The following is a 25,152-nucleotide window of genomic DNA, read 5'->3' on the forward strand; positions in this document are numbered from 1 at the left end:
CATCCTCCAGTTTGGAACTGAAGAGGTGCTTGCAACAGCAGTCCCTGAGGTAGTGCAGTTCAGTGTTTCTGGGCAAAGACTGTCTGTCTTTCCTGAAGAAAAGCTCTTTTCCTCAGGAAAGAGCTGGGATGCTGGGGGGAGAGTGTTGGGTCTGCATTTCCTGCTGGCCCCAGCTCAGGTCTGGGCCTGGCTGGGGGCCGTCCCCTGTGTTCTCAGCCACAGGGCGGGGGCGCTGCTTTCTGATGGGCCTTTGTGGTTCCACGGGGTCCATTAGTTCTGAGTCTGATGATGCTCCCCACCTCCCAAAAAAGCCTCTGGGCAGAATGGTCTACTTTCTTGTCTTTCTGAAGCTTACTTTTCACATAATGGGAACATGTCAATGAGTCTCCCTGTTGTTTGAGTTATTCACTTGACAAAGATTTTAGTGCCCGGTGTGTGCCAGCCTCCTGTTAGTGACCCCTGAAGACCTCTAGGGGCTCCAGGCAGGCTGGTTGGAAGCGTTTGCTAAATGTGAAGATTTGGAGTTGAGCTGACTGAGTTCAGGGCCAGGTCTGGAGTCAGGAACTACAGGGACTGATTCTGCAGCCTTCGTCCCCTCAGCCCCTGTGCCCCATGTGGCCGCTGGTGTTCTTGTTGCCGTGGCTGTGGCGGCTCTCTGTGCTCTTGGCCTGGTTTGCCGAGCCAAGGGGCCTGGCTGCCCACCTGCGTGGGCTTTCCAACATCCAAGGTGCAGGTGTCCCTACAAGGGGCCACATGTGGCCTCCCTGGTGGAGCACTTCTGTGCCCACCGGAGCAGTCCAGTGCTGTGGTGGTGCAGGGAGGGCTCTGGTCCAGGGCGCTTCCTGGAAGAATGGGCGAGAGAGAAGCATTTGTTGTTCTCCAGAGCTTTTCTGTCCTTGCCAGCCCTGCCCAGGACTCTGGAGGTGGGCTCAGGGTTGGCTGGCCATGCTGGCAGAGTGTCCAGAGCATTTAGCAGCGTGTGAAGTTGTGGGCTATGTGTTACAAAATGTGTTTAAAAAAAAACTAGGGCAATGGCCCAGAGAGAAGGAGCCCTACTAACATGGAGTAAGGTGGTAGCCTATGGCTCCCCTTTAATGCTTTCTTACAGGGTTTTAAACACCAGTGAAACCGCCTGGGAATGTGGCAGCCCCCTTGGGCTTGCCAGATAGCCCCAAATAGCCCTGGATCTGGGGGAGGTGGGGCTGGTGGGAGTGGGGAGGATCTGTGCAAGAGGAATGAAGGTTCCAGTCAGCTTTGTCTGCTCATGTTGAGAGTGGGTTGTCGGATGGCTTGGGGCTCCACCCCCATCCAGAGCAGTCTCTGCTGCAGACTCTGCTGGTTTTCAGGGTTACATCCTTGCTGCCCCAGAGTGTGGTGTGGCCCTGACTCCTCTCCTGTGGGCCTGCTTTCTGCAGTGTGCTGCTGGAGGGCCCTTAGACTGAGTGGAAGTGGCTTGGTGGGGGCTTGGCCTCAGCTGTAGCAGTGCCATCTCTGGGAGTGGGATGATGCCCTTGGGGCAGGTGTCTGCCCATAAGGGCACTGTTCGTGAACACTGGCAGTGCAGAAGAGGCACTTAAGGCGTAAAGACAGACAGGAAGCTAAGAGATAAAGTCTTAGATTGAGAAACCTAAGAAATATGGGTGATGAGGTAAGAAGAGGTAATCAAGTCGTCTGGGCAGCAGCTGCCAGCCCTGCCTGGGTCAGAGGGCACAGCTGTCCTGTCTGGGTTTCTTGACAGGAACTGGCTCCTGCCCAGAACCATTGGCACCTGTGATTGGGCTTGGTCTTAGTCAGCTCAGGCTACCATGATAGAACACCACAGACGTGGGGGTGGGGGGGCCTGGACATGGGGAAGGCCAAGGCCAGGGCTTTGGCAGATTCAGTTCCTAGGGAGGGCTTCCTGGCTTGTAAGGGCACTAATCTTATCATGAGGGCCCCACCCACATGACCTCATTTAACCCTAATTACATCCCAGAGGCCCCACCTTATACCATCATGTGAGTTTAGGGCTTCAATGTATGAATGTGGGCAGGGGACTCAGTTCAGTCCACTACTCCTTGGGAATGGCTTGGTCACCAGCTGTGTGAGGAACGAGGCTCCTCACGTCTCAGGGTGTCCACGCTGTGCTGCCACTCTGCTGGAAGTGTGCTTGTTTGTCAGGCATTTCCCAAGCACTCCATGTGTGCCAAGCCCAGGCCCAGGGACTAGGGTCCCAGGGCTGGATCGGAGTGTGTAGCCCCCACCGTGGACCGCGTGCAGGTTCCAGGGGCGGGCAGTGCGGAAGCAGCTGGAACACTGTTGTGAGCAGCCCGCAGCAGGAGGGGGTCCATGCTGCGCGGGGGCCCTTGTGGGAGTGGGTGGATTTTGTAACCTGACATTTCAGCGCAGTTGTGCTTCAAGTGGGCTCTGTGGTTTGGTCTTTAGTTAGAAAGGAAAAGAGTCTAATTTCTCAGGAGGAAGTTGTGCAGCCACTTAATTGTGCAAGGTGCCAGGTATCTCTCCAAAGGCTGGGCTGGTGAGCCAGAGAGGTGTTAGCATCTTTGGAATAGGCAAGACTCTGGCAGTTTAAAAATATCTAACTTCTTGGTACCTTCCAGGTGGGGGTGGTGAGTGTCCTTCAAGCAGGGCAGAACTGCTGCTCTGCCAAAAGGCCTTTCAGGCATGTAAAGCAGATCGCTAGTTTCTTTGGTCATAGTCTTTTTGTATGTGGATTCTGAGTTAATTGGACTTCCCTGCTTGCTCAGTGGTAAAGAATCCACCTTCAATGCAGGAAACTCAGGTTCAATCCCTAGGTTGGGAAGATCCCCTGGAGAAGGAAATGGCAACTCGTACCAGTATTCTTGCCTGGGAAATTGTATGGAGAGAGGAGCCTGATGGGTTACAGTCCATGGGGTTGAAAAAGAGTTGGACACAACTTAGAGGCTCAGCACTTTCTGAGTTAATTGCTGTTGCTGTTAGTGAATTACTGTTTGCCCTCATTTGAAGTGTACAGGTGTCATTTGTGACCCCTCCCTGAGAGGAACACTACGTTGTAGTTCATTTATCTTCTGTACTGGGCTGGACCGAAGTGTCCAGCTTCTTTAATGAAACCCTTCTGCCTCGAAGGTCATATTTCTTGCACACACTGGTTCTTGGACCAGAGGCCCTGGCTGTGGCTGCGGTCATCACTGGGCTGGGTCTGGGGGCTGCCCTCCCCGGCCCTCTTCTTCCTGCCCTGAGGGAGTCACACTGAATGGGGAGTGCAGGCGTGACGCTCTCCTTCGGAGTTTGATTCTAGACCACAGTGTGAGATGATTAGATCCATCTATGAAAATAGCTGTGTGTAGATGTTTTAGCTTGGCAGAATAGCCTGCAGCGGCTTCCTACAGTTGGAGAGAATAATAAGATTCAGGGGCCTTGGCCCCACCCAGGCTTTTCAGTGTAATTGGTCTGGATGAGGGGGCGAAGGGTTGCTCAGCAGGTACTAGATTGTGGGAATGGATGCACAGCTCCAAATTTTACTAAGAGTTGCTGAACTGTACACTTGAGGTTGGTCTGTTTACACTACGTGGATTGTGTGCAGTCAGGGCGGAGAATCCCTGCCCCGCATGAGGCGTCCTTGGGCAAGAACCTCTCGTCCCCCCAACCCCATCCCTGTGTGCAGGGTCTTTTCTGTTGCTCGCTCGGTCAACACGATGCCCTGGTCAGCGCCTCTCTGCCCTCCTGCGCCCAGACCTCACCTCTTCCCTGTTCCTGGGTGCCAGCCTGTCTTCTCAAGTATTTCCCTTCTGTCATGTGGCCCCCTTTCACGTCCTCTGGGCACATTTTCTGTTTCACTGGGCTTTTGTAAAACTGACGACCAGAGCTCTTATGACAGCAGCCAGAATAGGCGTGCCAGAGAAAACTGGGTCCCAGGGGGCAGCATCGGTTTCTCTAAAGGGTCCTCAAGAAGGGTTTCTTGTAAATTCTTGTCAATCAAAAGCTAATAGTATAATAAATATGTAAATATTATTTGCCTTAAAAGCATATAGGTTTCATTATATGGATGATGTTTATTTAGAAGTGATTAATATACATAACTCATTTGGTCAGATGTGTGCTTTTTTGATAAAATGAATGCCCTGTGTGCACCGCTGGAGCAGGCCTTTGACCCTGGCCTGGTCAGAAGGCCCGTGTGAGTCGCTCCAGAGCATTCCTTTGCCCAGTGCCCTGCTCTGTGGAAAGCCTGCAGGGGGAACCTGTCCCTTCTCCAGGGGGTCTTCCTGACCCAGGAATCAAACCAGGGTCTCCTGCATCGCAGGCCGATTCGTTACTAGCTGAGTTCCCAGGGAAGCCCATGAAAGGGCCAGAGTGCACCAATCAGAAAGAAAGGTCCTCAGGGTCCTTATAAGGATGGTGCTAATGAACCGTAGAGGGTCAGCATCATTTTGTTTTAAATGCATATATTCTCATGCACCACAGCACAGGACTGCCCAGAGGATAGACCTCAGGCTTGCATGTGATCCCAGACTGCCCTTGTTTCGTTTCTTGGCTCCTCCCTCCCCTGCTCCACCTCACTTTCCTGGTTACCTATCCCGAATGCCTGGACCCCAGAGCTAATACGTCTAGTGGGCCAACTGTCTCTACCCAGATTGTCAACTAGCTGAAACCAGAGGCCTGGCTCTTCCCTAAACCCTCAGCCTCAGAATGAGATGGTTGGATGACATCACCGACTCAGTGGACATGAATGTGAGTAAACTCCAGAGATGGTGAAGGACAGGGAAATCTGGCGTGCTGCGGTCCATGGGGTCGCAAAGACTCAGACATGGCTTAGCAACTGTAGAGGTCTTCCCACGAATGCACTCAACTCTGCAGACATCGGGGCCCCTCCCTCCCCCCCGCCCCTGTCCCCTCCCACCTCCTCCCTTGAAGGAGTTCTTTGCTCCTTCGTGTTTTGTAGTCTGGTTTCCATCTTCCCACTTACCTTCCTGCTGGTTTGGATGCACTCCCCAGGGCCTGACCCACATCCCTGGCTCTCCCTCGGGCCTCACCCGCCTCGTCCCACCGGACCAGTGTGCCCTCTCCGCCGAATCGTTCCTGCACTTCCGCTGGTGGCTGTCCCCGCTCCTGTCCTCTGCTTTCTGCCAGAGGCCTTTCTTCTTGCCAGCCTCTCCCCTCCGTGGGCCTCATGCTCTCAGGTGGCATGGCTGCAGGGGCTCCCAGCCCTGGTCAGGAGCCCAGACTTCACTCCCTCTGTCCCACCTCCGTCACCCTCCCCTTCAGTGGCCCCCAGCCGCGCCCCCACAGTTGGCCCATACTTCCATCCGCCTCACTTCTGGGCCTGCTAGCTCTCCCTGCCTGTCAGGAGCACCCACCTCACAGGTGCCCTGGCCCCCACTTTGCCCTTTCTAAAGCTGGGCCTTTGAGGGAAAGCTTCAGATATGTCAGGGGCACAGGCTACTTGCCTGGCTTGCCTGCCCAGTTGGTGGGGGCTTTGCAGCTTCATCCTGGCAGAGCGGTGCTGGGCCTGAGCGCCAAGCGCATGCCTGATGGAGAGCGCCAGAGGAGAGCGCTGGGGATGAGGAGCGTCACCCCAAGAGGAGGCTCCCTTGGGCGTCGGCGCACCCACAGATGGCGGGGCCAGCGCACGGCCCAGCGGGAGGCAGAGCGTTTTCTGTCACTGGAAAACTTTGAGCGCAAACTGGGCGAGCCCTCGCGGGAAGACGAATCTGGAAAAACTGGAAGAGGCAGAGTTATAAATATAAATCAGATTTTGAGGGCAGTAGTTCCACTACTTGGGGGAACGAGATTTTCAAAGCTGCTTTAGTGACTGTTTACCCATAGGTGATTTCTGTTAATTTTGAACGATTCTCATTTGTACTAAAGCAAAATGTCAAGGGCCCTTGACTGCACTTGCTGGTATCCTGCAAGTCACTGTGTGTATCTGAAAGCAACTTCATGGCTTAAAGTCTAAGTGTCAGACCCAAGTGTAGATTTTGGTTAATTCTTTTTTTTTTTTTTTCTTTCAGTGTTTTGGAGGGAATTGTCAATTTAAAGCAGGTGATTTTATGTGGAGTAATTACCTAATATTAACAGTAATCTCTTTGTTTCCACAGAGGTTGCAGAACTTGAAGCTAATTTACCTTGTAAGTATAGCATCCCCAACCAAACATTAAATGCTATAAAGTAAATTGCATGGAGAAGCTTGTTTTGTGTTTTAATAACTCTACATAGCAAAAAGCCTATTTAATATGTGTATTAGGAATAAGCATGCATGTTGTGCAAACAGGTAGCAGGGTCTTTTCAGGGCCCTGGGAAGGAGAAGGGAGCCAACGGCACCCCCCTCCTTAGTGCCGCAGGAATTCGTCGGTTAGGGCTCGTTCGTCCTGCACACATTCCGTCCCATGTCCCCTTCCAGTGAAGAGGCACGTGAATCAGTGATGGACAGTCCTGTTTTTGTTAGTGATGGTACCAATGTCTTGGTCCAGAAAGTGCTTATTTGTGAGTGGTCCTTGTGCCCAAGGTTGGACAGCTGTGCTGTCTTTATGTCTCCAGGTCCCCTCCCTTTGCTTGGTCCTTCCCGCCCGACACATGGGCCTGACTGAGGGCCTCACTCATGAGCAGGCTTGCCTACCCAGTGTTCATTCCTGTGATACGTGTCCTCGATGCCTTCCCAAGCCCTTTATGGTGTGTAAGACCATCAGAGTCTGAAGGCTTTGACCACTGTAGTGGTTTTTGGAATTAGAACTTTTTATCATTACACTTGGTTAAGGCTGAGGACTTTTACGACTTCAGTGAAATATTTTTTACGTGGGTCTCCTAGTCTGGGCAGATGCTCGGGAGAGCTTGATACAGAGGCCTGTCTCACACAGGGTGAGAGACGGCCTTCTCCAGCCCCACCGAAAGTTGGAAAGATCCTTGTGGGATGCAGTGCTTCAGTGGTTGTGCAACCAGTATGTAAGGGTTAGTACATACTCCTTGAAAAATTCTTTTAAATATATAACATTTATATATGAGTATAGTGGGTTGTGCTAAAATATATGTCTTAGTGTTGGTCAAGAATGTCTTAAAAGTGGCTGGATTGGTTGACTTCAGAGTTTCCTTCCAGGCAGAACAAGAAGGAAATGCTTTGGGACTCTGTGAAGAGGCTGTCTTTCTACCTACGGAGCATTTGCGCATGGTTTGCTTCAAGCGCCCAGGAGGACAGGCAGACAGCGCGTGTGGGCAGGGCAGGGAGCAGGGCGGTGAGCTCCTGAGGCGGGGCGGCTGGGCCACACTGTGCCCACTCTGTCCTTCCCCTCTGCCTTTCAGGCCATGTAAGAATCTGGGAAAATCCAATGAAAGAGGAAAATGACATGGTCCTTCTGTTCTCAGCCCCCATCATGTCTTCCCACTAGCCCCCCAGCTCGAACATATATACTCATGCAGACATTTAATTAAAGACCGTAAAAACCCAGAGATTGTCGGTTAGTAACCCATAGAGTATAGTTCAGCTTTATCTAAAATGTTAGTTTAAAAACAATAAAACTATAATTGGCTTTCAAACCAGGATTTTAACTGTGTATCTTAGGTTTGAAAAAGGCGTGACCTGTCTCCCCAGGCCGTACAGGTGTGGTATCAGGTTAAACAAACTACATGCTTCTCTCCTCTCCGTCTTCCTACCTGCTTTCCCAGTCTTAGTGGATATAGTATAAATCAGTTTATACAGACAGCCGGGCTTTCCACAAGTTCATAGCTCATTCTAAAGAGGAAACAAGAAGCCATGAAAGAACAGATCTTTCCTGTCTAATTCATAATCTTTCTAAAATATTAAGGCAAACAACATAACTTGCCATAGAGCAATGCTGCTTAGAAATTATTCAGAACTAGTTTGGAACTCTGTACCTGCAAGTTTATAGAGGTTTCTCTGTTTGCAAAACATAAAAAAAACATCTCTTTCAATTAGATGGAAATACTATGAAAGTCTTAGCCTATGTCTCCATACAGAGAAAAAGCTTAATTCTGGAGTTTCAGTAGTTAATGGTTTGCCGTTCCCTTCTCCAGTTTAATAAAGCTCCTGCTGCTGCTGCTGCTGCTGCTAAGTCACTTCAGTCGTGTCCAACTCTGCAACCCCATAGACGGCAGCCCACCAGGCTCCCCTGTCCCTGGGAAATTCCAGGCAAGAACACTGGAGTGGGTTGCCATTTCCTTCTCCAGTGCATGAAAGTGAAAGTGAAGTCCAACCCTTAGTGACCCCATGGACTGCAGCCCACCAGGTCCCTCTGTCCACGGGATTTTCCAGGCAAGAGTACTGGAGTGGGGTGCCATTGCCTTCTCCAATAAAGCCCCCACACTGAACTAGAACAAAAACCTGACTTCAACGCTTTGCCGCCATTGTAGGAGCTTAGACTTCTCTTCAGCTTCAAAAAGGTTTGGTTCTTTTTAGGAGTTTTACTGTGTTTTTTTTTTTAACCCATCTTGATGATTTCTTTATTCTTGGTGGGTCAGTCTCTATTAGAGGGGTTGATGTCTATATCTGTCCCTTTATTAAATGAGAATATGAAGCATTAAAGACAAATGGATGGTGCCAACTTTATCTAATTAATGAAGCATTCCCCACACCCTTGTCATATGTTTTTGTTACATATATTTCACTAGAAAAATGGAATTTATCTTTTCAAGTTAAATTAGGAAAAACAAAACCCATTTAAACTACTACGCATGGTGCAAATGTGTGTCTTGGATGAAAACCTTGGATTCTTCAGTCCCTGGTTTCTTTGTTTCAAAAACAAAGAAAATGACAGTGTGATCTCTGAGACCCTGTCCTGCTTTTCTAGACTAAGTTACCTTTTACTCTGCATTGATTTTTCTGAAGGATTGGTCCAAAAAAAGCCCAAGTTCTGCATGTTGCTGTGTGTCATATCTGGCATGTTCATGGAGTAATGAAATGAGGCATAAACTAGTTTTAATTTGGGAGCTAAACTTCCTTCTCTTTGATAACCTGCGTGGTCTTAGGCCAGTCACTGAACCTCTCTGGGCCTTCGTGTCATCTTTCACAGTCAATGATGTCGGACTAGATGGTCTCTAAGGCTGTGTCCCAGGCTAAAGTAGAATCTTTCTCTTTTGGATGAAAATTCATACCGGTGAAACTAGGCAGATATTTTCAGTACGACTTGTAAGAAATTGTCAGTAGACGACTCAAGGAATTTAGCATAATATTTTCCAGGTTTATAAAATACAATTTTTACCTATATTCCCTCCATCTTCCTTGTTTATTTAATCCCTTGGGTATTTGCTCTTCTCATGTGTCATTTGTTTGAAGGCGGCAGATGTCGGCTGTGGCCACCTTACCCTGTCCGCCTCACTGCAGCAGCGCTCTCCAGGGGGCTCTCCACGGGGTCTCCTAATCCAGACCCTTCTGGTGCGGCTTACGTGGGCCGAGTGTCACCATCTGAGTCAGCTGAGCCTCATTCTACCAGCAAACCAAGCGGAGTTACCAGTTGAGTTGTGAGGATGTTAGGGAAAAATAAAAGAATGCCGTGACCTGGGTGTGCACTTCCTCAGCTGGCACAGTTCTTTGTAACTTCTGTGTGCCCTGGTGGGTACAGACCAGAGTGTGGCCTGGGCTCTTTTCCTGGTTTTTCTATGTTTAGCTTGCCTTTACCCACATACATTAATCTTCCTGAGGTGTGACTTCTCAAAGTAAAGTAGCACCAGTCTTGACATTAATGGAAAGAGCTCTGTTTTTAGGAACCATTTAAAGGGTGAAAGACAACATGGTCAACTTGGAATTCACTAATAAACACCTGTAAGGAGGAAGACACATGTCAGGTGTCAGTGGTTTGCAACTTGAGCACACTGCACGACTGTTACCAAACAAACAGAGGGAATCTACTGGGTAGCCTGTCAGCGCCTCAGCAGCATTAAACTTTCCATGTATTTCGAGGTTCGCCTCAATGTAAGGACTACCGCTAGCCTTCCTGACGAGCTGTTTCTTTTGCAGGTACGTGTAAAGTGCATTTTCCTGATCCAAACAAGCTTCATTGCTTTCAGCTAACTGTCACCCCAGGTAATATTCTTACATGTGTAAGTGTTGAAGTGGTTTTCAGACAGCAAATCCTAAAGATTTTCCGAGTGTATAATCTTCGGTTTGATTTGTCCTCTAACTTGTTGTAAGTTGTAAGAGCAGTGACCATTCCAGAGGCCCAGGAGATGCATGCCGTGTGGTCAGATAGAGCATCGTGAAGTGCCCTGAGACGCGCGGCACGTGCTCCAGGAACTGGTGCCGGCTTTAACAGCGCGAGGGAATACCCGGGGAGGCTGCTGGCGCGGGGTGCAGAGCACGGGCTCTGAGGCCGTGACTGCATCCAGACCCTGCTCTGCCCACTTGGAGCAGCGCAGCCATGCCCAAATTGCTCAGTAACCTCTCTCAGCTGCAGCCCACCTAGCTGCAAAGCGGGGAACAAATAGAACCTATCTCCTGGGACACTTGTGAGGATTAAGTAGATAATGTGTGTGAAGCACTTCAGCCCAGGTCTAGCAGAGGAAACAAGCAGATAACCAGCTGTCCTCATTAGCACTGATAGGAGTCCAAGCCGGTAGATATTTCTCCTTGGTCATACTGAGCAGCTGGAGAGAGGGTGCGGGTCTTTCCTAGTTACGGTGCAGTTGGGGGAGTACAGCTTCCAACATTGCAGCCCACGAGAGTTCATGCTGACAGGGCGTTGTGCCATGGCGGGCTGGCTGAGGAGAGGAGAGAGCAGGGCAGAGAGAATTAAGTAAGGGGAAGGAGTGCTGTGGAGGAGGTAGAGGGCGATGTTTTACTTGGGAGGTGGAAAGCAAGTGGGAAACTGGGAATCATGAGTCACTAGCTAATTAAACAGTGGAGAATGCAGAGTTTCAGTGGGTGATAATGAGCCCACAAATAAGCCCTCGTGTTGTCTGCCTGCAGGTAGGATGGGAGGTGATGTGTGGCAACAGGAGAAACCCTGCTTTCAACATGTGCTTGAATCTTTAAAACCTCACGTAATCTGTGTGGTGCTTCCACGGGCGGCTCTGGAACGTATCCATAAGTTCACTCTGCTACCATCTCCATTTTCTAAGTTGAGCGAGCACCAGGGTAGAGATCCTAGCACCAGGACGCTGTCATCAGAAATGGACCTGACCTCCAGAGAGGACTTTTACCTGTGAAGTGAGGGAGGCTCTAACATCCCTTGGCCGCCTTCACAAAGATGTCGCAGGTTTGCTGTGTTTAGCAAGGGGTACTCAGCACACTCTAATGTTTCCTGGTGGCCAGAGGGCACCATTATGAACATCACTGTCACTGTTAAGCACTGCAAGGTATTTTCAGAAATGATTGCGGTGATTAAGATTGGTTCTCTGTCTACTAAGTAGTCTCACTCTTGTGTGTTTGTAGTAAAAATACTTTCTTCCCTCTGCCTTTTTAAGCATTTTCAGTGGCTCTCATGGATTCTGCTATTCTGCCCAAGCTTGGGCTTTGTGTCTCTTAGCTCTTGAGAGACCTTGTCTGCTTTGCCAGGCTTGTCGCTCTCTTACATGTGTCGAGTCCAACCTCTGGATAAATGTTTCCTTTTCTTTTTTCCTTTTTTTTTTCAACTGAATGTTTTTACTAAATGACGTGAACCTTCTCACTAAGGTTATATCTCTGACACCATCTTTGATGTTCTTATTATTCTTGGAACTGTAGCACAACTGTTACAGTTTTTGTGTTCACTCTTCCATCAGGTAAAAAAGTAACTTGTGTTTTGGTGCCTGTAATTGCCTGGTACTTGAGTGTTCATGTCTGTGGACGTGCGCACGTGGAGCTGTGTGCAGTGTGCTCATGTTTTGTGGTGTCACTGGAGCAGGAAGCTGCTATTTCTCTTGCCCTGGATTATTTAGAGAAGCATCACAGACATCTGCCAACCCCAAAAGCTTACCCAGTATCCTGGTTTTTTATAAAAACTATTTGGAGTCATGCTGTCTTTAGTATTGAAGAGAAACTATATAGAGATAGGCCCGAGGAGTAACAGTGTTTTAACAGTATATGGAACAGGTGGTTTTGAAACTAGCTCGTTTTGGCCAGTAATCTTGGGGATGAAAACTAAATAACGCACAGGATCTGGATATTTAGGTGGTCAGGGGGGAGAGTTGCATCTGCATTTGAAGCTCAAATCTCTTCTTCTTCTGGGTCTTGGCAAGATAGTCTCTGTTTGTACTTGGCACAATTTTTATAGTTTTGTTTGGGGAATATCCCTCACGCTTGGGAATAAATGCACTCTTCAGAGAAAAGATGGAAATGTAATTAGGTGATGGAAGAAAGGAAAAGAACCAAATTTGGAAGAAAAACAATCTCCACATTAACTCACTAAACAAGAAACAATACTAGAAAGGAAAATGAAACAAAGCAAAAATCTAAAGACTGGCTGAAATACCCCCTGGTATCGTCTGTGAAGTCAGAGGGATGGTTTGAAAAACTGGGCCTACAGACTTGCGGAGGTCCCCCCAGCCTGCTCCCATTGTGGGATGGTGACTTGTAGGCAGAAGGGACCATAGGCAGTTTTTATTCAAGTTTTACTTTTTAAATAAATTTTACTGAAGTATAAAATTATTAACAATAAAGTGTGCTAATTTGAACTGCAGTGCACAATTAGTTTTGCAAAATAGACACGTACCCTTGTGTGACCATAATCCTAGTAAAGATTTTGCAGCATTCCCGAAGTTCCTTTCTTCCTCTTTGCAGTCAATTCCTCACCCCTGCTACCTACCCAGAATTGCTTTCTGGTTTCTCTTATTGTAGTCCTTAAATTCCTTGAGTTCTTGAATTTCATTTAAATGGAATCATTCTATGTACTCTTAGTGGCTTCTTTCTTGTTAACATGTTTTTAAATTCATATGTGTTGTTGTGGATAGCAGTATTTGTTGTATGAATATGATGAATATAGTTATTTTCATATTGATGGGCATTTTAATTCTTTCCAACTTTTGGCTATTATGAGCAAGACTGCTCTTGGCATTTTCACACCATCCCAATTTGTTCAGAATATTTTCTTATTAGCCTGCTGGGGTCTGTGAGATCTGTCCTGACATCCCTTTCCCTTGCTCATGTTAGCTTGTGGTTTATCCAGTTTATTTTTTTGGAAAGAGCAAGCATTTGTTTTTCTGAGTTGTCTATCCGTTTTATTGATTTCTGCTCTTTATTATTTCCTTCCTTATACTTTGGGTTTAAATTGCTTTTCTTTTTCTACCTTCTTAAGGTGGAAATGTAGATTGATTTTAAAAAGTTCTTTAAAAGCAATGTTGATTGAGGTATAAGTTACATTATTTTACTTGGCACAATGCTTTTGAGTTTCACCTGTGTTGTATTTTGTGTCTTTTTACTGATGGGTTTTATTCTGTCGTATGGGTGTATACCAGTATTTATACCAGGTTATTGATGAACCTTTGTGCTGTTTCCACTTTGGGGCCATCATGCGTAAAAGCTGCTATAAACCTTTGTGTGCAGGTCGTCATTTGCCAGTGGGTTTGTTTTTTTTGTAATTTTTACAATGTTGTGTTGGTTTCTGCCATTCAACTGTGCATATCAGCTATAATTATACTTACATCCCGTGCCTCCCCGCACACCTCCCGGTCATCACAGATCACCAGATGGGCTGCCTGTGCTACACAGCGTCTTCTCACCAGCCGTCCATCTTGCCCCTGATAGCGTATACATGCTGATGCTGCTTTCCCCATTTGTCCCGCTCTCTCCCTCCATTCTCTGCATCTGCGTCTCCCTCCATTCTCTGCATCTGTGTCTTTCCTGCAAATAGGTTCATTGATATTATTTTTCTAGATTCCATACATATGCATCAATATATTGTATTTGTTTTTCTCTTTCTGACTTACTTCACTCTGTATAACAGGCCCTAGGTTCCTCCACCTCACTGGAACTCAGGTTCATTCATTTTACGGCTGAGTAATACTCCCTTGTATATATGCACCGCAGCTTCTTTATCCACTCATCTGTCAGTGAGCATCTAGATTGCGTCCATGTCCTGGCTGTTTAAACAGTGCAGCTGGGAACATTGGGGTACATGTGTCTTTTTCAGGTACGGTTTTCCTCAGAGTATATGCCCAGTAGTGGGGTTGCTGGGTCATATGATAGATTTATTCCTAGTGTTGTAAGGAATCTCCATACTGTTTTCCATAATGGCTGTATCAGTTTACACTCCCACCAACAGTCCCCTTTTCTCCACATCCTCTCCAGCATTTATTGTTGGTAGATTTTTTTGATGATGGCCATACTGACTGGTGTGAGGTAACACCTCGTTGTAGGTTTGATTTGCGTGTCTCTAATAATTAGTGATGATAAGAATAAGTTTAGCTTTATGAAATACTGGCATACTGTTTTCCAAAAAGAAAGTACGTTGCATTCCTGCTAGCAATGAATGAGAATTCCAGTTAACCTACCTTCTTGCCAACAGCTAGTATTATCACTTTTTTCAGTTTTAGCCACTCCAATGTGTGTGTATCTCATTGTGACTTTGATTTGCATTTTTCCTGATGATCAAAGATATTGAGCCTCTTTTCCTGAGCTTGTTTGCTCTGTTTATGTCTCCTTTGTTCAAATATTTTACCCATTTAAAAGTTGGATTGCTTGTCTCATTATTGAGTTGCGAGATTTATGTACCTGGGTTCAGTTCAGTTCAGTTACTCGGTTGTGTTCGACTCTTTACGACCCCGTGGACTGTAGCACACCAGGCTTCCCTGTCCATCACCAACTCGCAGGGCTTGCTCAGACTCATGTCCATCGAGACGGTGATGCCATCCAACAATCTCATCCTCTGGGTATATGTTTTTTATTAGATATGTAGGAGTTTTTTTTAATGGTGAATAATATCCTTTTTTAAAAATTGTTACATGGGATAAAAGTTCTGGTTAGAGAATTACATAATTATATTGTAAATCTTGTATATTTAGGTATATATTCACCTAAATGTGTTTTAAATGTGTTGATTATCAGATTAGTCATGTTTTCTTAATTTGAACATATAATTTATAAAAAGCTCCCTAACTGATGAGCTTGATAATAAAAGTGCACCCTACACTGAGTCGTGAAATTTTAATTATCTATTACCCCGTGATGTTTGGTTCTTAGTTATTCTTAGCTTTGTTTCGCAGCTTTGGAGTTACAGAAGGAAAAGCTTCTAAATGTGAAATAAAGAGCCCAGTTTCTCAGCAGAGAAGTACGGTTAGTAAGCCTGAGGCATAGGTTTGGTCCCACACGTGAACATTTTGGAGCAACATTTAAATGATCCTGAACATGTTTAAAGACATGAAAATGGATGAGAGCACTGAAGCAGACCTCTGGCTTGACCACCACCCTGGTCTCCTGGTAGCTGGAGTGTGGTGTACTCTCACTCGGCCAAGGTTTCAGACACACAGGATGTGTGCCCTCCTCCCTGGTTCCTTCTCCGTTGACTTTTAGCTTTCTGGGAACCATTGCAAGGAGAAGAATCGGAAGAGGAGACTTGTTTCCTGATGGCGTCTTTTCTTTCAAATAACCCTAGAAATACAGTGGCAGTTAATCTCCTCTCATATATAGTAGAAATGTGGTGTCAGCGCTCAAGACAACCAGTTACCTCCCTTAGCACCAGCTAACTTTTGTTAGGGAGACATTCCCTGCCCTCCTCCTTGTCTTTGCTTAGATCCTGCTGAGCAGGGGATATGTTACCTGGTATCCACTGTGCTCACAGATTTCTGCCCTCTGCCTCGCACGTAAAACTCTGAGGCAGATTCTCTCTTGGGATGCTCAGATTTCCAGGAGTGAGTATGAATTTAAATGTCTGACATACTGTTTTAAAAGCCATTATTACCATAGTTAAACATATATTCTGATGGTTATTGTATATAAAATGTTTTTTAAGAGGACACGCTGTGTAAATGTTAAGCTTTCTGGCATTGTAAAAACTGCCAGCACGCTTTTATTTTCCTGTACCCCCTAACAGTGCCTTTCATGTAGCAGGCTTTATCTTTTTCAAAAACCCTGTTCAGTGAGACCGAACTTCACAGACAGTCAATTCACCATTGTCAGCTGTGGCATTCTCTGCGTCATGACAAATGCGTAACAGTTGTGTGACCACCGGCACGATTGAAACGCACGCAGTGTGTCCATCAGCTCAGAACTCGGGCCCCTGGGTAGTGAGCTTCCTCTCCCCACCTCCAGCCCCTGCCAGTCTTTGATCTGATTTCTGCCCTGCTGTTTGTCTTTTCCAGAAAGTCACGTAAATGGCCCCAACCAGGATGTAGCATTTTGCACGTTACTCATCCACGTTGTTGTCTGTAGTATTAACTTCCACTGGCCATCGGTGACTTTGAAAGTGGAGGAAGGGGCCCTGGGCCGAGGAGCACAGGTGACTTCCTAAAGCTGGAGCATGAAAAATGGATTTTTCCTCAAGCCACCAGAAAGAGCTGCAGCCCTGCCATCTCTTAGCCGCTGAGACTGGTTACAGACTTCTGACCTACAAAAGATAATAAGTTTTTATTGTTCAAGCTGCTGAGTTTATAATAATTTATTTACTAATTACAGCAATAGTGCAAACACAGCGGAGAAGGCAATGGCACCCCACTCCAGTACTCTTGCCTGGAAAATCCCATGGATGGAGGAGCCTGGTAGGCTGCAGTCCATGGGATCGCTAAGAGTCGGACACTACTGAGCGACTTCCCTTTCACTTTTCACTTTCATGCATTGCAGAAGGAAATGGCAACCCACGCCAGTGTTCTTGCCTGGAGAATCCCAGGGACGGGGGAGCCTGGTGGGCTGCCGTCTATGGGGTCGCACAGTGTCGGACGCGACTGAAGTGACTTAGCAGCAGCAGCAACAGTGCTTTTTGTGTCCTAAGAAATCTTTGTCTAAGAAATGCAGGTTTCCCCTTTTTTTTAAAAAAAAAAAAAAAAAGATAGTTTTATAGCTTTGGGTTTCAAAGTTAGGTCCATGAACCATTTTGAGTGAATTTTTGCATGTGGTGCAAGATAAGGCTCTAGTTTCTTTCCCTCCTCTCCTTACTCTTCCTGGAATGAATGGGGAAGTGTTCCTTTCTGTTTCCTGGAAGTTTTATGTTGAGTGACTATTAATTCTTTATTAAATGATAGAATTCACCAGTAAAACCACCTACGTCTACCATTTTGTTGATTTCTTTTTGTGGTAGGAATTTAAGAATGAATATAATAGGTGTGAGTTACTTGGATTTCTTATTTTGGGGTGAGCTTTGGTGATTTGTATCCTTCAAAGAATTTGTTCATATCATCTGCATTTTGAATTTATTAATGTAAGGTTGCTCTTAATATCTTCTGACCCCTTTAAGTTCTATAGAGTCTGTGTTGATATACCTTCCTTAATTCCTGGCGTTGAAAATTTGTTTTCTTGATCCAGTTAGCTAGAGGTTATCAATTTTATTGGTCTCTGCAAGGAACCAGTGTTTGGTTTCATTGATTATCTTCTAATATTTTTTAGTTTTCTGCTTATATGTCCTTTTTTCAGTTTAATTTGGTCTTCTTTTTCTATTTTTTAAGGAGGAAGTTTAGCCAGGTTAATAGTGAATTTCCACTTCCCCATTCAGACCTTTATTTTATAGTCACATTTACTTAACAGTATATTCTGGTTCTTTATATATTTATTGACATATTTACCACTTACAGCTTTCATTCCTTTTGTAGTTCTGAGTTCCCATCTGTTATTTTCCTTTTGCCTGAAGAATCCCCTTGATTTTTTTTTTTTTTTTTTTTTTGGTAATGCAGATTTTCTGATGATGACTTCTTCCAGCTTTGCTGGATGTTGAATTCTTAAGTTGACAGTATCAGCATTTTAAGGATATCATTCCTCTGCCTTCTGACTTGCTCTTTTTCCTCTTATAAGAAGTTAGTGGTGATTCTTTGTTTCACTTTCTGTGATATGCGTTGTCTCTTTGTCGCAGTTTTTGACAGTTTTATGATGATGTGCTTTGCTGTGATTTTTTTTTCCTGTTTCTCTCATTTGGGGTTTATTGATCTTTTTGGATCCATGAGTTACCAGTTTTCATCAAATTTAGAAATAACTGACCAACATTTCTTTAAATGTTTTATCCATAAGCCATTTGTGGGACCCCAATTATGTATATGAATGGTAATATCTTGCCTGTATATACTCTCTATGCATGAACTGTGGGCCACACGGTTCTGTTTTACTTTTCTCTGTGTGTTTCACTGTGGATCTTCTCTATTTCTACACAAAGTTCGCAGTGCCTGGCCCTTCACAGAGAGATTGCGGACCTCCTATCTACAGGCTCATCTTGGCAGGGATTGTATTTTTCCTTCGAGCTTAAAATTTGCATAGCATCTGATTCCAGTGTGCTGTAAAAATTGACATTTAAAGAGGGAAAAAGTCTTGTGTTACTCTTTAAAATCTTTCCAGTGGAGTCTAAATACCATGGATATACCTACCATCATGCATTTAAAAAAATAAATTGAACAAGCTCTACTTTAATCATTGGGAGATGTTCATTGCTACTTTTTCTCCTTGCACTCATATTTTTATTTCTCTTGTCTCACAGAATTTGGGGCTTCCCTGGTAGCTCAGACGGTAAAGAAACTGCCTGCAGTGCAGGAGGCCTGGGTTTGATCCCTGGGTTGGGAAGATCCCCTGGAGAAGGAAATGGCAACCCACTCCAGTATTCTGGCCTGGAGAATCCCCGTGGACAGAGGAGCCTGGCGGGCTGCAGTCAGTGGGGTCACACAGAGTCCGATAGGACTGAGTGACTGAGCACATACACACAGAATTGTATCCTGAAGTAAAGGTTTTTCTGCCTATAAGAATTTTTACAGCCTCTCATTCTCTTTTGTTACTATTCAGTTATTTAAGAAGTTCTATAACGTAAGACCCTTGGGTGTGGAGCCTGATCTCATGACTGACTGTTGCAGTTGTCTGTACCAGCTCCTAGATCCTGGTTTTCCTCCATTGCCACTACTGCCCTTCTTGTCCTGCCTTCTAACCCCCCTAAGCAGGGGGCCCCTCAGGGCTTCGTCCTGTCCTTGGTCCACCATAGTCGGGTCCCTGAGGACCTCGCCAGCTCATGAAGTCTGGATGCTTCCATGCACAGCTCCCAACCATGCTCCTGCGGCACCCCCCAACTTCTCCCCAACGCTCCCATCAATGTCTCCACTTGGATGTGGACATGCAGTCTCATATGGATCTCACATCCGATGTTAAGTCTCACAGCTGTTCCCTCCACAGGCTGTCTGTCTCTGAGGTGGCAGCTCTGCCCTTTTCTGTCACACTCAGAGATCTGGCACTTTGGCTCCTTCCTTCCCTGCCCACCCTCCTCTGTCCACAGATCCCGGTAGTGTCACTCTCACGGGACCTCTGCTTCAGCAGCTCTCACCTGGTCTTAACTAGCACAGTCTCACCTGGACTGTTTCTGTGGTTCTGCCCCTCCTCTGCCCAAGCCCCCCCTGCAGCCTCACTCTGAGTAAAAGCCGGTGTGCTTAACAGTGGCCTGTGGGTGGGCCTGCTGCCTCTCCAGCCTCAGCTCCTCCTTCCTGCCTCGCCTTCTGGCCTCTGCCAAGTCCCTGGAATGCATCAAGCCCTCTCAGGGGTCTCACTTTGCTTTCCTTCCTCCTCCTCCTCTAAGCCTTCACTTTCAGGTCCTATTAAACTGCAGTTCCTCCCACCTCCTAGCCCCTTAGCTCTTTTTCACTTTGTCTCCCTTCCTCTGGAATATAAGCTTCAGGAAGGTGTCTTGCTGGTGTGTCAACCCTTGTCTAGAACAGTACCTGACACATAATAGGTGCTCCTCAAATGTTGTGCAGTAAAGAATGACTTTACACAGTACCTTGCAAGCCTTGATGGTTATTAAACCAAGTGTAGTTTATCTGAAATGCATCTGAGAATAACGAGGTTACTGTTGGCATTTTCCTCTGATTCAGTTAGGTATTTGTGAACAGTATCACTTAATGCTGGAAGGAAGGGCTCACTCAGTGTCAGTTTTCTTCCTTCCTTTTGTCTTTCTAGGTGTAGCCGCTGAAAACTTCGTGTGAATAAGTAGGCAGGCACAGGAGGCGTTTGTTGTCACTGTTGCTGTGTCACTGGGCTTCAGAGTCAGGAGCCAGAATCATATAAGGGGTTTGATAAGTCGTCATCTTTCAGCTGACGACCAGGTTGGGTTCCTTATGTTGTGTTGATGCCAAAGAGTTGAAAGCTGGCTGGTTGGAAATGGCTTTACAGACCGGGTGACTGGGGTCCCTTTGTGTCATATTTTCTGAGGTTGCCCCAAAACCAGTTTCCTGACACCAGCTAGCTGACCGTTCATCATACCTGTCCTTCTTCAATGACATTTCATTTCATTATACATGAAATACTAGGAAGCACTGAGAAAATTGATATTAATTTTATCATACCATTACAGTATTATCACACCCTTACAGTATTATCACACCCTTACAATATTAAACATGTGGGCCTTACAAAAGCTTGTGAATGCAGATTTAGCTCATTCAGTTTATCAGAAATATCTGCATCAATAGACAGAACCAGTTCTGTCAAACCACTCTCTCTCAGGTGAGGCCTTGACTTTTTAAAAACTTGAAGGTAATGCATCTGACAGCCATCCCACGTCCAAGTTCAGCTCCTAGTGGAGAGGTGCAGTGTGGAGCTGATCACCATGTGGAGGAGTGTGCCTCTCTGTGCTCCTTGGTGCCCGCTTTGCCTGCTGCTCCTCACAGGGGTGATGCTTTCCTTTACAGCAGTCTTAAGATTGAAGTGACTAAATGAAATTTAACCATCCCTGCCATCAGGCTCCACAGTGTGTCTGAATTCAAGACATTCCAATGTGAACCGTGACATCTTATCTCTAGTGCCGTCCTGTGCCCTGAACAGAAGTGGGTGTGAGATGGAGAGAAGCACAAGCCCACACTGGGCCTGGATTCAGGGTGCTCTGCTGGGGGCATGCGTCACCCCTGCTGCAGCGCACCCCAGGGAGAGGCTGGATGAGCACCGTGCCTTCTCTTTTGAGCAGGAGAAAGGTCATGAAAGGGAGGTGGGCGGGGACACGGCCATCTGCCCGCCTGCCCCTTGGAACTGAACTCTCATGGGGAGGCCAGCAGCAGACAGACGACCAAGAGCTGAGGCAGGACAGCAGCCTGTCATGAGGTGTGCCAGAGGCTTGAGGGGAGGCCCTGAGCACTGCAGTTAGGGCTGGGCTGCTCCAGGGACGGAGGAGAAGGGGAACCAGGCTTCCAGAAGATGCCTCCCCCTTCCCGAGGGTGCTGCCCGCCGGGAGGAGAGCAGGCCCGCCCATACTGTCAGCTCAGGGGTGAGCTTGCAGTAACAAAGGAGCCTGGCAGTCCTCTTTTTAAACGCTTAATTCTCTGTATATGCCATATCCTAACATAGTGCTTGCCTTTTGTTTACTTTTTTTTTTTCAATTTAAAGGATTTCTTTGTTTTGTTTTGTGTTTTTGATAGATGAGGGTTACTACCAGGGTGGAAAATTTCAGTTTGAAACTGAAGTTCCTGACGCATACAACATGGTGGTGAGTAGCCTGCTCTTGAGTCATTGTGCCCCCTTCACGTGGCGGTTGGCTGTCACCGGGCCTGGCGGTCCCCTCCCCAGCATCGTGTCCACATGCGGCCCACCCAGTCCTGGGACTGAGCACGGAATGGCTGGCATGTGCTGTTAATGCCCCTCACCAGCAGTATTTAGGGTTTTAGTAGAGAGGTTCATTTCTCAGCGCACATTTGCAAGTACTGTGTGCTGGGCAGTCTGTGCCGGCTGCTGCTCTACTGAGGCTGGAATTACTGTCCTGAGGCCACACGTTTACAGGGATCTGACTGTGTATCTCATGCAAGTTTGTTAAATTCTGGCACTGGAGGAAAGAGTATTTTATTTAAAACTGTACGTTCGCTTATGGTATAACACCAAAATTTGAGAAGTATATAAAACATGTTTTAGATTTTTGGAAAAGGAAAACAACCCATGGTGTTAAACTATGAGTGTTTGTTTACACCCCTGTCAACGTGTCGGGTCCTTCAAGGACCCTCCAGTAGTAGCTGGGCCCGGTGCAGTTACATTTTGCCTTTGCTTGTAGGAATGTGCTGACCAAGTAGGAAAGTGAGAGAAAGGGTAGAAAATTAATCATAAAGTGCTGAAAGTAGTAAGTAGCAGACAATGATAATCGGTCAGCAATAGGAAACTGGAGAATTCAGAGAAGGAAGAGAGAAGGTCGTATTTGGAAAGTGATCAGGGCCAGTTAAGGGTCTGAGGAGAGTGAGAATTGGATCGGTTTGAGCACAACTGGAGCAGGGGTTCTGGGTGACGAGACCTGTCTCCTGCTGTGCTGACAGCTGAGGAAATGAGAACCGGCAGCCTTTGTACAGGGCAGGTTGGCCAGGTTGACTTGAGGAAAGAAGACTTGGGGTCAGGAAATAGTGGAGAAGTGAGAAAACCCAGGTGTGAGTTTTGAGGGGCGTTTTCATTACAGCAGTGAGAAATCCGTGAAGGCTCCGAACAACCCCACACCCCCCTGAGGAGAGGGCGTGGGACAGCCGCCCAGGCTCTGTGCCTCCGGGTTGGCACATGGCCAGCTTTACCGATTTTATAGATTTTGCATATTGATATGTCTATTTCCCACCATGTTTCTTCACATTCTCTAGGTCTGTTGAGCAGGAAAGAAAAGTCTGATGGTAAAATTCAGTCTCCTGTGAGTCTGAGGCTGAGGGAGTTGGCACCGCTCAGGCCCTTGCTCCCCTCAGCGACAGCTCCCTCCTCTCTGACAGGTGGGGTTGTCCCCCTCCTCCTGTGCTTCCTCCCTACCCCCTCCACCCCCACCCCCACTGTCTAGTTCAGTGGCTCTAACACTTGTCTATTTAAAGCCAAACTTTTCTGTATGGAAATTGATCTCTACTGGGCTACAATGTTCAAAGCCCTTTTGGAGGATGTGGAAGAGTTGGCAATCTAAGAAAAAGAAAAAGGAAATTTAAATGTTACACAAAGATAGGAAGATACACCTTCCAGGCCTTTGTCAACCCACCCATCCAGCTGCCCGCTGAGACTTTTCCTGTTGCCCTGGTCACTGACAGGGGAACCTGCACCTCCTCAGGCAAGAGCAGTGTGAGAACTTGCTTTACAGGCACATGTTTTGAATGTGGGGTTATTTTGATGGTTTCTGGAAACAATCAGACTTGCAGTACTTAAAACTCCAGGCTCTGGCTTCCTGGACATGCGCCCTCTCTCTGAAGAGAGGTAAAGGTCGTAGGTTTGCGATACCGCGTTCAGAAAAGCAGGGGGTTTCAGGGGAGGAGGATAGATCACAGGGTTTAGTGTAAGCTGGTGAACTTTCCAAACAAGCCTCGAGGAAGCTGAGAACTGCTGTTGGCGTGTGTCGGGCATCATTTGGTGGCAGAATGTCTTCTTCCCAGTGTAAGGAGAGAGTAGAGGGTCAGGACAGGAAGGGAGGAACAGAGGTGTGTTTTGGGCTTCCACGTGTCAGGCGCTTCCGCTCATTTTGCTTAGGTCACACTCTAGTCGTTTGGGTAACCTCAGTATTCCTGTGTATACCCATCAGGAAGTTAGGGCTCAGAAAGGAAAGGTAAGAACTTACCTGGCTGGCCTTGCTGGTCTCAGTGTCTCCATTGCCAAAGCCGATTCTTGTCAAGAGCTGCCCGCCTTCCTCACGTGTGCCCTTCCCAACACATCTGGTGGCCACTTCGTAGTGAGAAGTATTTGTCATACTCCCCTGTCCCTGTGACTTCTTTAAGGAATGAAGTCAGAAATGAAATAAGTAGTGAATAGAAAACCATTGAGCCTCAAAGATACATTCCCTCTAGTAACTGGTGGCTTATAAAGAGCTCACATTTTTCTATTTTAGTTTCTGCCTCCTTTGGAAAATTTCTAATTGACAGGGCTGGTCCTCTTTCATTGGGAACAAAACCTGTGTTCTCCAGCCAGGAAGTACTGAGAGGCCAGGCCGTCCGGGTGTATCCAGACCCCACCCTGCTGCCAGGAGGGCCTCTGCGTGTTCTGTCTGCCTCTCTGCAGGCAGGGGCCAGCCAGAGCCGTGAGCTCACGGCAGGGCGAAGAGGGCGGCCCTGTCCCCGGAGACGTGAGGTGTTGTGCTTCGTAGATGCAGAGGTGGTGGTGTTTCCCTTGTTAGTAGTTCACCTTTGTGCAGTTCTCCTCACTGTCTCTCTTCACTGGACTGTCTGCTCCCCGAAGGAGGAGTCTGGGGGTGCGTTGATCTCACTGTGTTTCCACTGCTGGGCGAAGGTGGCCACACTAGGCATGTGGCTCACATTTGTTCAGTGGTTGGTACATTCTCTGCCCCCAAGAAATTTGTGGTGTGGAAAATAAACCAGCATTTGAAAATATAGAGATTCTAGGCATGTGGGGTAGCAATTCTGAGAGCAGACTTTAAGGAATTCATGTTTCACTGGAGTGAGGAGAGACAGCCGGTTTTCAGCAAGTCAGCCTAAAAGGGCTTTGTGGAGCTTTCTCAGAACTCGTTTGCTTTTACATCACAGTTTATAGGATTTCTGTACTTTATAAGGACTTTTTTTCTTTAAAACCCCTTACGCTTATGGTTCCTGCAATCAAGGTCAGTTTTTAAGATTGTGAATGAAGATTTTCTAATCAGTTAAGCATCAATACATCATTATTTTAGAATAAACTTTTTAAAAAAGAAAACAGCTATTTGGTATCCCCTTACCCCCTGCCCTCCCCACCCCCCAGCTCTCTGCCCCAGCAGCTAAAATGGAGATTTTTCTTTGGTTCTTTGTCCTTTGACCCCTGAACTTTATGTCACAGTCTCTCCAGCTGCTTCACAGTCTCTCTCAGCTCTAGAAGTTGGCTGAAAGGATGGAGGGACGTTTAACGAGCTCCTAAAATGCTCTGGGTTCTGGGTCAGGCCTTGTGGGCTGGAGGTGAGAAGTCAGGAGGCCTTGAAGAGGCTCAGCCTCTGGACCCAGAAACGGTGACAAGCCAGGGTGGTGATGCAGCGATGGTGACGCCCCAGAGTGTGGGGATGCACAGAGCAGGAAGAGGCCTGGGAGCAGATAGCAGCTTGGCCGCGGCCTCACGCGCTGGGGCCTCACGTGGCTCCCCTGGCGTGCCACCTGAGCTGTGGGAGGAGGCCGCGTCCTGAGGCAGGAGACAGAAGGTGGCCACCTGAGCTGTGGGAGGAGGCCGCGTCCTGAGGCAGGAGACAG

General features: G+C 47.0%; 1 protein-coding gene across 3 annotated transcripts in view; it reads left to right on the forward strand.

Moving 5' to 3' along the window:
• The window catches only part of UBE2F (ubiquitin conjugating enzyme E2 F (putative)), a 45,983-nt gene that overhangs the window by 8,159 nt on the left and 12,672 nt on the right, over positions 1-25,152 (forward strand). For 2 of the 3 annotated variants that reach the window (XM_040231882.1, XM_040231883.1), the window contains exons 3-5: positions 6,075-6,104; positions 9,941-10,006; positions 21,415-21,482. In XM_040231882.1, coding sequence (XP_040087816.1) covers positions 6,075-6,104; positions 9,941-10,006; positions 21,415-21,482 — 164 coding nt within the window. The remainder of the gene's footprint in view (positions 1-6,074; positions 6,105-9,940; positions 10,007-21,414; positions 21,483-25,152) is intronic. The other variant, XM_040231884.1, reaches the window with a different exon arrangement.

Source organism: Oryx dammah, unplaced genomic scaffold, assembly GCF_014754425.2.
Source record: "Oryx dammah isolate SB20612 unplaced genomic scaffold, SCBI_Odam_1.1 HiC_scaffold_28, whole genome shotgun sequence".
Taxonomy (NCBI): Eukaryota; Metazoa; Chordata; class Mammalia; order Artiodactyla; family Bovidae; genus Oryx; species Oryx dammah.